The 12179-nt window shown below is 45.4% G+C and overlaps 1 protein-coding gene across 2 annotated transcripts in view; it reads left to right on the top strand.

Moving 5' to 3' along the window:
• The window catches only part of RPS7 (ribosomal protein S7), a 51274-nt gene extending 39456 nt beyond the window's left edge, over window positions 1–11818 (top strand). For both annotated transcript variants that reach the window (XM_069606026.1, XM_069606027.1), the window contains exon 7: window positions 11714–11818. In XM_069606026.1, the coding sequence (XP_069462127.1) occupies window positions 11714–11791 (78 nt within the window). In that variant the 3' untranslated portion in view covers window positions 11792–11818. The remainder of the gene's footprint in view (window positions 1–11713) is intronic.
• Window positions 11819–12179: the final 361 nt, after the last annotated feature.

The following is a 12179-nucleotide window of genomic DNA, read 5'->3' as shown; positions in this document are numbered from 1 at the left end:
AACCCCATACTCATGTGCATAATAAACTGAACATTAAGATCACAAATCTGCTCGACACAATTTACAACCCGCAGAAAATACAAAGGCAATTAAAACTTATAAGCAACAATAAAGAAATTGTCAACAAAAGCTTGCAAGCTATACGGATGCAATATGATGCAGAACATATGTTGGCAGTTCTGAACCAGCGAAATTCAAGAGAACTATGGAACCTCTTGAACAACAACAATCTGAATAAAGATCGGCTTATAACTGACGCAAGAGAAGCAGACTGGACTGACCACTTCAATATTTATCATAATAAAAATGAATATCTGATGGAACATAATATCAAACCGATAACTCGTGGGAATTTGGTCCTACGATGAAATTCTAACTCAACACCTAATGTGCGCCAGGGCCTGATGGAAATCTTAAAGAAACCCAGAAGCCTGGTCCAAACTCTGTACACCTTTTTCTAGACCATCATTCAACAAACTAATTCCCTCTGCTTGGAAAGCTGCAATACTAATGCCTCTTTAAGAAAGGGGGTAGAAAATCACCAATGAACTATCGCCTGATAGCGTTGTTGAATCCATTAGGAAAAATATTCGGAGCAATCTTGCAACGTAGATTAACAGAATGATTTCCAAATGGCCTTTGACAGCGTGAATATACAAAAGCTATGGCAAAAACGTACAACATGGAATTTCCCTAGAGCAATTCTGGAGCCCATAAAGCTTTATACTCAACAATCGACGTAAGAGTACGACCATCGCATAACGGGGCCATATCAAAAGAAATCACTACCTCGAATGGCTTGAAGCAAGGCTGCCCATTGTCAGCTACCCTTTAATAACCTTTACACTTCAGACTTCCAGGCAAACCAAAATACTCGGATTACAAATCCTCCGATCCTAAATGGAACTAAAGTAAAATGGATCGTGTATGCAGACAACCTGGTGGTGCTCGGGGGTTTTTTTTTTTTTATTTTTAAAAATAAAATAAAATAAAATAAATAAAAATGGGTCTACTAAAGTCCACGCCTTACTTAAGTACGCAAAAGAAAACTACTTAACCCTTAATCTAGCGAAATCTCAAGTAATGCCATTACTGAACAGCTCAAGGAATAAAAAACCAAGCATTTACCTAAGCAACACGGAATACGAAAATGTAAAAAGTATTAAATACCTTGGTATGTGGTTAGATCAGCATATAGGAGACAAAGAATGGCCATCCCATTTGACAACCAAAATTGATTCCCATGCTCGACAAGGGACAATGAATCATCGCAAATATGGAACATTTTCATTCGGACCATTGATCTGTATTTTACAGACAAAATAATACCAATAATTGAGACATTACTAAACTTCTCATGGCAAAAATGGGACCAGATGGTGGGATGTTTCTGGAGGAAAGTGCTAGTGCTGCCAAATTATTTTCCAGTGCATAAGATTCAAATTGGCACACTCATCTACCAAATCCATTGTAATGTGGAAAACAATTATAAAGTAAAAAATAAAACTACAGAAATGACTGGATTCTGACAATTTGGTAAAATAATCCCGATACCAACTTTCGCTTAACTGCTTGTATGATATTCGAGCGCCGAACCAAATCCCGGCATATCTGAGCCTCTTCCTTTGCCAAAAAACACAATCTGTTTCTACGACTACGCCTCAATATACTACCTATGCGTGAAGTGCTAACAAAACGGCGACAAATTGCAGATCTGAAGTTCTGTTCTGTAGAGACGAAAATCAAATTGAAACAATATACCATATCTTTACGGAATGCAGGGCACTAGACAATGGGAGAAGAACATTTGCGGCCATGTTCCCCATGGAAGAGAACGTACAGAAAAAGATGGCCAACTCTGCTCCTGGATAACAATAATGAAAAAACAAGACAGTGACCCATCTGAATAATAGATGAGACATTAATTTGAATACATGCCTGTTAATTTGATTTAATGTCAATTTAACTCTCCAATGACTTGCTGGAAAAACTGAGGGACAATTTGATTTATTTCATTTAAAATAAGTGCTATTTTGTGAGGTGAAAGTGTCTAGAGATAGCTATATAGATATGTAGCTATAGCTATATAGAGATATAGCTATATATAGATATCTGAGGCTTGTGTGATCTGCTTAGATCACATGCTGTGCATAGGCCCACATCTAGTGGAAGCTGCGGAGTATTAGTTTTCGAAACTCGAAGGGACGTCGACAGGACGTGCTATTAATACTATCCCTAGTGTGATGTCCACTGCACCAATGATCCCTCACGCGTCGAGGTCCCTCTGATTATTTTTTTCCACCATGCTAGACGGACGTGTAAAGCAGAGTTCCTTTTGGCGATGAGCCATTGACTTTGTATAATTATGATAGTTTTTATCTTTCTATGCTTTCTTCGACTGCCGTAACACCACGATGAGGAAAGAGAGAGAATACTGCCCGTCGGAGACCATCGTGACGGACCGTACAGCCTTGGAAGGCCCCCCCGGCCTCTGCCCAGACAGTAGGGGGGAGAGGAAGGACATTTTTAGGAGGACATTAAGAATGCATATTCTCCCCTTCCTACACTTTGTTCGCCCAGCTGCTATTTCCATAACCCATTATGGAAAATACACCATTTAAGTTTTGCCCGAAGTGTAACCATAAATTCTCCTGGGTAGACACTTAGTTTGCAACATGTCTCCCAAGAGACTATGTTGAAACATATTGGCGAGCGTGCAGGCTCTTCAAGCCTAAGACGTTGAAGGACCGTTCCACTAAGCGCTGGGCCCACTACGCCAGGCAACTCGAGGCCATGGAGGTAGAGGGAGCCTTCAGCGATGGCATACTTTCGGATGGCAAGGGCCTCCGAGAGCACAGGCCCCCCGACCACGTAGGACAAGCTGCCGGCCATGTTGTGGGGACTACACCCAGCAGAGGCAGCGCTACAAAAGCACACACCACAAAACAAATGCCCCAGTCGCCATTCGACAGATGAGTCGAATACTCTACAACGTTCGACACCCTGTGAACGGTCCACTGAGTCCCGGTCCTCTGGGCAATCTCGTTCAAGATCGCCACATGACCGGGTTAAGATGTCGAAAGACGGCAAGGGTGTCATATGAAAAATTCCCTCCGAAGGTCGTTTGTCCACGGATGAAGCCTCGGCTCCCGCACCCGAAGTTCGACGTTTATCGTCTGGTAAAGCGTCAGGCCCCAAAATGTCAGTTTCGAGCTCCTGGGCCCCAGGGTGGGGGAAAAACATCATAAAAATCTAAGACCCATCATAGGGACAAGAGTCCTACTAGGGACAGGTCATCACAGAAGGAAATATTATCCAAACCCATAGGAAAACCTAAAGAATCTAGACCTAAGATTTGACCTCCCACTAATGAAGATATGGGTATTTCCACACAACCGTTGTAATCCCAAATTCAAAGGAATGGACTTCGCAAGACATCGATGGGGGGGTTATGCGAAGAATGACCCTTATGGCAAATTTCTTTGAAAGCTTTGAAGATAATCTGGATTTTTTCCAATCAACTCCTCCCTCCTCAGCCCCTTCTGGCTCTCAACCTTCTGCCTCTCAACCCCCCGCTAAAAGGGTTCGCTGTGATGTCCCCACACAGGGAAGAATTATAGATATGAACCTGACATGGATCCAGAAGACCAGGAGAATCTAAATTGTCGAAACATCTGACCCTCAACTGATTGATGAGGACACAGATTAACTTTAATATGTGGATGAGGACCCAGACCAGGAGGCGAACATGTATTCCATAGATTCTCTTATTAATCAGGACCCTACAGTGGTAGATTCCCCTGTAGACAACCCCTCTTCAACGAAGTCTTAGCCAAAGCGGCGGAACACTTACGTATTGACACACAGGAGGTACAGTAAGACAGACTTCGCTGAACAATTATTGGGAGACAAAAGGACACTAGGGCAGTTTATCCCACTTCTAAAATCAGTGCAACGTAGAATTCACCCTTCCTTGAAGGCACCCAGTCTTACACTGGCCGTTAACCCGCTTGTTGAAAAACTGTTCAGGGGTGCACCTTCAGACCCCTTATACATAAGAGGCCCTTACTTGGACAACTGGCTCTTAACAGGGGTATCACCTCTGATTTGCAGACAAAACATCCAAACAACTTATCAACCTCCCCTTTCAATTGGGCTTCTCAATCGATGAGAAAAAAAAGCCTAGTGCCAAGCACTTCCAAACAGTTCCTTGGAGCCATCCTAAACGCAGAGGAAGAATTGGTTTTCCCTCAGAGGAGAGTGAAAGAAATTTGTTTCTGCAAATACATTATCAGGCCGGCCGCCAGATGAGGGTACGCAAATCGATGCGCTTAATAGGCATGATGGGATCTTGATATACCTGGTTCCTCACGCGTGCCTGCGCATGCGTCCCATCCAGAGTGCTTGGTGAAAAAACGGTCTCGGGCAAGTGTCAGTGGGACGATTTAGTAGTCGTTATGCCAACACTTTTCCCTGGTGGACGAGAGAACCTGTCGAGAGGGAAACCCTTCTACGATCCAGATACAGGCAGTGGTCACAACGGAGCCTCACTGGCAGGGTTGGGGGCTCACTACTTCCACCACACAGCTCAGGGTATGTGGTCTCTCACTGCAACTCAGAACCACATCAATGTGCTGGAACTTCTGGCAGTATTGAAAGCCCTTCAAGCATTCGAACCCCATTTAACAAACCTGTCGGTGCAGATCCTAACGGACAGCACCACAGCGATGTTTTATATCAACAAACGGGGGGACACTTTCTCCAAATCTATCCAGACTTGCACAGAAAATTTGGAAATGGGCACTTGCATAGAAAATGTTTGTCTTTACAACATGTTCCAGGGGAACTCCACGCTCTAGCAGACTCATTGAGCAGAGATCCTCTGCCAGAGGAACACTAGCGGCGTCTACACGAAAAGGCACCTTCTCTCACTAGGGCTTTTCCAACTATAGACTATTCGCCACAAGCGAAAATCGTCAATGCCCAGACTTTGCGTCCAGGTTCCCCCAGCAAGGCTCCAAGGGAAACGCCCCATGGATGTACTGGTCAGGGAAGTTTGATTACACCATAAAATAACAATCTGAGGGACCTCGACGCGTGAGGTATCATGGGTACAGTAGACATCACACTAGGGATAGTATTACTGGCAAGCCCTGTTGACGTCCCTTTTCGTATTTCGAAAAAACAACCAATACTTTGCAGCTTCCCCACGTCGGCCTATGCACAGCATTTGAATCTAAGCAGATATCGTAATCGTATTTCTGATGCTTGTGAGTAATGTATCATATATATATATATATATATATATATTTGTGAACGAGGGGAAGGTGATGTAAAAGGTACTTCTACCTGTGAAAATATGAACCACCGACCACCTCCTGCTCCCGTTATCCAACCGCCTATTTGGCAAACAAACCCCGAAGAGTGACTAACCCCCTCGAGGTCATCTAACTCCTGTAGACCAATAAATGTTTTAACACATTTATTCCGAAAAAACATCCTATTAATATCTAAACATATTGTTATTAATACATCAATAAAAAAGATTTATGGCCAAAGTATATGGGCGCCTCCCTCGCCTGTCCTTGCGCTTACTTTAGTGTTTCTCGGCGGACCCCGTCTCTGGCCGATGGCTGTTGGGGACAGCCAGGGTGCCTTGATTAAGGTGAGCTGGTGCACGATGTTCCCTCGTAGCTCGGGAAGAGGTCTCCTAGCCAGGTCCTCTTTGGATCAGTTCTTGGAGACACAACAGCTTTCGGATTGGAAGGTTACCTGTATTCAAAATTGCCAGCTTAACTGTACATATTGAAAATGTGTAGCTATGGCATACTCTGTAACTCACTTGTCAAAATAGTAGCTTTGTGCCACACACAACCATGCTTGCATCCAACCTATAAAGGAAAGGGATGCTATTCTAGGAAAGGTTCATTTTCAACTCTCCATGGTGCTCAGTCATTCCCTTTGGAAATGTTATGAGACCACACTAAAGAGAATATATTTGATTAGTCATAACGTGCATCTCGCCTAGGTGAAAAATGCATGGGCTGATAAAAAAAATCCCCACAATGCAAAGAGATGTTTTCAATCTTTCTGCTGCTAACGTGTACCATTCTTGGCTTAACTGCTCATTGCAAAGAATGCGACAGGCAGGTACTAATTGCATTTGCCTCCAATAGTCCCTAGCATTGTGGAAAAAAGGAAGCAGCAGTAAAGGGGCTATAAGAATAGTTTATTTGTGTATGCAACTTATTTTGAACCACTTTTTTTTGTTTTTTTTTCACGGTTAATGTCTGCGTTCAAATATGTAAATATTTCCCTACAGTATGTTACTCTAATTTCTTAAATGTTCAAACACCGGTCCTGTAAAGGTCATAAAGGATCATTTGTGTTTTTGTTTTGTTGCGATTGAGTGTTGGTTGTGCATTGAAGGGATTTTCCCAACATTTTAATGCTACCCACTGTGTTCATGGGTCGGATCCAGGAAGGTAAATGTATTATCATGGTCCTGGGCCATGGCAGTCTCTGTAATCCAAAGCTTAAACGTTGTGAAAAGTTTTACAGATGTTAGCTTTGTTTTTCTCTGCACTTTGTGTTAGTGTATGTGTGTGAATGAAGCTGAAGCAATAATTGGCCCTAATTTAACACTGGGGATCTATCACACTACAGCATATATTGTCAGAACGGTCTTCCTGAGAGTTGAGCCCGTGAAACACTGATGGTTGATTTGTGACCAGAATAACCAATGATCGACATGACCTCCTTTGTGCAAGGCGTCGGTAGCTCTTGTTTTGATTCTTCGCTGTCATTTTAGCAACATCTTGTGGTTTCAAAACTGGATAGTGGACTATGGCAGCTGTCAAAAAATCAGTTTGGTTTCTGGTATTGGTATTTTCTCTGAAAGGAGACCCTTATGTATGCATGTTATCCAGCATCGGGTATGGTATGGATTCACATGCTAATGAATATTCCCTGCCAGGCTGCAAATCCCCGGTAAAAGGGGAAAAGCTTCACTTTCAAACTGTATTTCTCCTCTTAACCACTCGCTGTCATACTGCCCCCAGCCAATGACGTCCCTCTCCCTAAGCCCCTCCTCCGGCGGCAGATTTTTAGTGCACGTTTCAGTGTTGGGGTCCTTGAGTTTTGCTCCTTGAGCACATTTTTTTTTGTTATTCGACATATTGTCAAAGAGCCTGTGTGCTCTTCTCTCCATCTGCAGACAGCAGGGATACGTTTGTTGGTGAATTTCAAGCGCATCTCAATGGCGAAGATTGTCAACGTTTTTTTCGAAGTTTCCAGAAGGCCATTGGGCCTACTCCGCACCTCCGGCCATGACTGAGAAGGAAGGTATGACTGAGAAGGAAGGTCCCTTTTTATTGCCCTGCACCAGATGTGGGCTACGGAACGGGTTGTAGAGGACGAACGCCTCCAATGCCTCTACTGGTTTCACACAGACTACAACGAGGGAGTGTGATATCTGCCTCTGCTTCTCCAAGAAAACAATGGATCAACACAGTTGACTGTCAGCCTGGCTGAACGCCAATGCATCTGCCCAGAGCAAGGTCATGCGTCACTCGGGACCGACAGGTCCGAGGATTGGGCTTCTAAGTCCTTTGAGGGCGCGCCATCTGTGGGTGCCCAAGACCAGGCCAAGCACTGCAAGTCCAGCTCCATCAGGGTATCCGCATAAGCGGGTCCCGCGATGGGCGGGGCACGATCAACCGCACCATCCGTCTCCATCACCAGCTGCCGATCGAGCTTCTCAAAGGAAATCGGCTAACCTGCGTGAGAAGGCAGAGAAGCCAAGGGCTGAGGAAAAGGCAGCCAACTTGCTCAAGAAGGCCCGGGCGGCGCAGGCGAAGTTTTCGTCGACTATTGAGCTGGTGGCAGCTGATCTCACGAAGGCGAAAGGGGCGGACCCTGTGAAGGTAACCCCTATTGCGCCCAAGGTGTCCCTGCCTCTGACGCGGGAAACCTCCACTGTGGTGGCGGAGGCAAAGCTGGCTGGCACACCGGAGAAGAGGTCCAAAGGGGGCGTGGGGGCTCGAGAGGAAGTCCCAGGCCATGGAAGCTTCATCAAGGACCTGGAGTCCCTACACACGGTATGTGAGTCTGTGTGGATTGGTGAGACTCCCATTTCAGATTACCTTCTATTGCCTGCTGAGCTGACTATCTATTGTAGAGGTTCGGAGTATTGGTTCTCCGAGAGCAGGGTTTCTGTTTACCGGGCATGAGGTGGTCTTTCCCTGCTTGGCAGTGTCATCTGTGTTGATTTACCCTATTTCTAATCTTAGTTCGGTTAAGCGAATTGCCGGTCTATGGTCGACCCTGTGTCTCGTTGAGTCTTCCATTGTTTATTCGAAGATGCCTTCTCGTTGTGCAGTTACATCCTAGTAACAACTGATTAGTTGCAATTGATTGCCTGTAATGTCGGATTCACAAATGTCTGAAGCTCGCTTCTTTTTGACATACTTATGTTTTGCTGTAAAATTTTCTGCAGTCCTTTAGCCATGGCACTGTTTGAAGCTGCACTTGATGTGAGCGCCAGACCAACTAGCTTTGACGAAGTGCATTGCTGTTATATCTGACTTCTCATGAATCAAAAATCACAAGATTGAGTCCTAGAGTATAATATAAAGGAGAAACGATATGACTGGGCGAACCTCTTGCCCGACATGGAAATATAACTTGTCAAAAATGTATCAGCCGAACCACGTGTTTGGAACCTAGGTGAGGCTTGCGATATTTAGCATGAAGCGAGTACTGGTAGATCCAGGAAAAGCCTGCAAGGACAGCCTATCCGTGGGACTTCTTGTGAGGCAGCTTGTGTGGGGGAATTGGAATAGCATGTCTATTCTCCTTCAATATGAAGTGCAAGCACTGTCTTGCATGACTACTTCGTGTCCGGTGGATATTTGTTACCTACCAAGCATTCAAAGCGTACAGCAAGCCTTGATGGACCTTTCCTGATAATGACAGTAGACCTGTTGGAATGTGAGCCTCTAAGACCAGGTTTTGAATTGACTTTAGCCTTTAATTTTGTGAATTCCAGTCCTGGATCAATAAGGAAATCGGGAGCTGAGCAAACATCCAGATGCAATTTAAAATAAATACAGAACTATGCATTTGCATTTCCAGAAAGACCTGGGGCTTCTGGTAATGTTTATTTATAAAGCTCCTATACACAGGCAAGTGTTTCAAAGTGCTCCAGGAGAATGGAAACATGGGGGGTGGGGGGGTGGGGAGGGGTACTGTCGTTCAGACCCGTTGAAATTTTGAGACCTAATAGTCTGCACAGGCCGATTAAGTGCATATAATACATTTAACTGTTGAGAAACCGCAAATAGGCCTGATGGTGATTCTGCAGTTTTACAAAGTGCAATTAAGGGGCAAGGACAAGGGCGATCAGACAATCTTCCGGCACAGTGCATTCAGATGGTGCAAGTGCAGATGGTCACAGGGAGGGGGGGGCTCCAAGTGCACCCAGTCGGAGGCTGGGGCAAGTGCAGAGAGCCACACTCGGGTTATTTCTCAAGTGCAGTGAGGGTGGGTGGGGTGCAGGGCCCTAAGGCAAGTGCGGCAGGACTGGCGGGGGTGCCCGGTACCTGTGAGATTGAGGTAAGGCAGAGGAGTGTGGGAGGGAAAAAGAGCTAGTTTAGCAGGCTAGAGGGAGTGCAGGAAGAAAAGAGGAAAATCTTGGAGTCCCCGGAACTTAAGACGATCAGGCTCAAGGCGGGAGGGCGGCAGGGAGGCTATTCCAGAGGGAGGCACCAGTAAGTATCTCCCTCCAAAATGCTGCTCGGAGAACCGGCTCACTTGCAGAAGGTTTGAGGTAGATGAGCGGAGGCCTCGTGAGGGAGAGTATTTAGGTTGTCAACATTGCAGATGGGTAGGTCCCAGGCCCCAGAAAGCCTTGTTGACTATGCACAGGGTCGTGAACTTGATCCTTGCAGCCACGGGGAGCCAGTGGAGGGATTTCAGCGTGAGATACAGTTTCTGGGCTTGAGGCCAAGGAGAAGTCTCGCAGTTATGTTCTGGATGAGTTGCAGAGCGCGCTGGGCAGAAGCAGGGAGGTTGAGAAAGAGGCGGCTGCAGTAGTCCAGCCTAGAGGGAACAAAGGCTCTGGAGACAGTGAGCCGCTGGGGGAAAGTGAGAAAAGGTAGCGTACCTCTGAGGAGGTGTAGCTGATAGTTAGAATTTTTAGAGATGTCCGACATGAGAGGAGAAAGAGTGGAGTAGAAGGACCCCAAAGTTTTTAGCTTTGCAGGTGGGTACGGGCGCAGGGCCGGGGGGGGGGCAGAGTGAGAGTGGGAAAGCTGGAGCAGTGGTCCCAGTGCAAATGATCTGTTTTGCTGGCATTGAGGCATAGGTCGTTTGCAGCACACCATGACTGAATAGCGGACAGTCGGATATGAGCGAAGAGGTGGTGGCGGCTGAGGAGAGCCTGAAGGATAGTTGCACGTCATCTGCATAACACTGAAAATTAGAGGTGGCGGTGGCAATCGCACGTGCCAAGGCAGCCATATAGATGTTGAAGAACCTGGGGGATGGGTTGGATCCCTGGGTAACACGACAGGTTGAGCGAGCAATAGTCGAGAGAGGCTAGAGTTCCACCTGGGATGGGCGGTTTGAGAAAAAGGGCATCCATGCCAGAGCTGTGATTTCCCAGGGTGTCGTGGAGACGTGCGATCAGGATGTTGTGGTTAACCTTGTCAAAGGCAGAGGAGAGGTCAAGGCGAATGAGGACCGAGGGAGTGAGGTCTTCTGGCCATGTATCTTAAGTATCTGCATGTGGTTGGATTTCAAGTAAATTCTCCCTCATTGATTGCTGTCTGGTGCCACTTCAAACATGCCTTATTATTTTCGTGATGAGTATGTCCAGTAAATGTTTGGGTAGAGTAGAGCCAGGTCTCTGTGGTTGCCGTCATGGTTTCATGTGAGCCTCTGCCCTATCTAATGTAAAGATTTTCATTGACTTGACGCACTACAATCACCTTCCTGCATGGACTGCCTTGTGCCCATTAAGAATTAACTAGCTCCCTATTAGGCAAGACCAATGCTTTGACTTAGTAGTTAAACACCTACAGATTCACAGAGACTATGGATGCATGAATCTGGAAGAATAGCCTGAAAATCTTATCTGAAGCCTGTGATTCATGCGCTTGCATCATGTTTGATAGACACAACCCTTGCTGTGTACACCATTGCAAAGCTGCGCAACTAACCAGCTTTGCATACGTTAGTCATGTTTGGCCACTGTGTAGATTTACCCATCCTTTAGTTTTATATTTTTTAATGCTGATCAATCTTAAGCCTACTTCATCTAAAAATCTTACCCCTTTGCCTTCAGACATCTGCCTGTTTAGGCGGTGAACTTTGGTCATCCATCTTGCAGCTTTCCTTTATCCAAGAGGGTTCCAATGTTTGATCTCTTAATGCTAGATGCTTGCATGTTCAATAAGCACAACGTTGTGCTGCAATACTTGCTCTGTGTACACTCACTTCCCATGCTAGAACAGTAGCCCGGTGTATGTTCCCTTGACCATGTTTCTCTTGCGGGGTGTGGAGGGGGGGGATCCTGAGTTGCTGGGTTTACGTTTGTGAAGGTTGGTGATCTGTAGTGCTTGCACCTAGAGTACGATTTACTCTGCAGATGTAAATGTGTTTCCTAAGTGTTAGTGATTCTGTATGCTTAATGTGTGTTTATTTTTTGCAGGTGGAAACTTTTTCGGGCGTTTACAAGAAGCTCACTGGCAAAGATGTTATTTTTGAATTCCCAGAGTTCCAGCTGTAAAGTGACAAATAAATAAATGAAAAATTATGTAGTTTCTTTTTTTTTTTACGTGAACGTAAGTGAGTGCAGGACTTTTTTCTTTTTTTATATTGGCGATTGGTAGAACAATGTGCTCTTAAGGATGGGACTTAAAGGGTTGTTCATGGAATCACCCACTGGAATCACCCACAAGCTGGCTATTGCTGTGTAGGTTAAGGATGGTGTGGGAATGCCCTTTCAACCCTGAACAACCAGGTGGTAGCCGGAGGTCATGTTTGTATAGCACCTGAATCTTATTGTCATGCCTTAGTGCTATAGGTTGTGTGGGCTTTCTGTAGGCTGTAGTTTCATTACTACATAACAAGAACATAAGTGCTTTGTTAGAGGGTCTAGTACTGCAAGATCTGTT

This window comes from Ambystoma mexicanum, chromosome 4p (assembly GCF_040938575.1).
Source record: "Ambystoma mexicanum isolate Mex_15411 chromosome 4p, UKY_AmexF1_1, whole genome shotgun sequence".
Taxonomy (NCBI): domain Eukaryota; kingdom Metazoa; phylum Chordata; class Amphibia; order Caudata; family Ambystomatidae; genus Ambystoma; species Ambystoma mexicanum.
The sequence above is the reverse complement of the archived record's forward strand: the minus strand, read 5'-3'. Positions and strand labels throughout refer to the sequence as shown.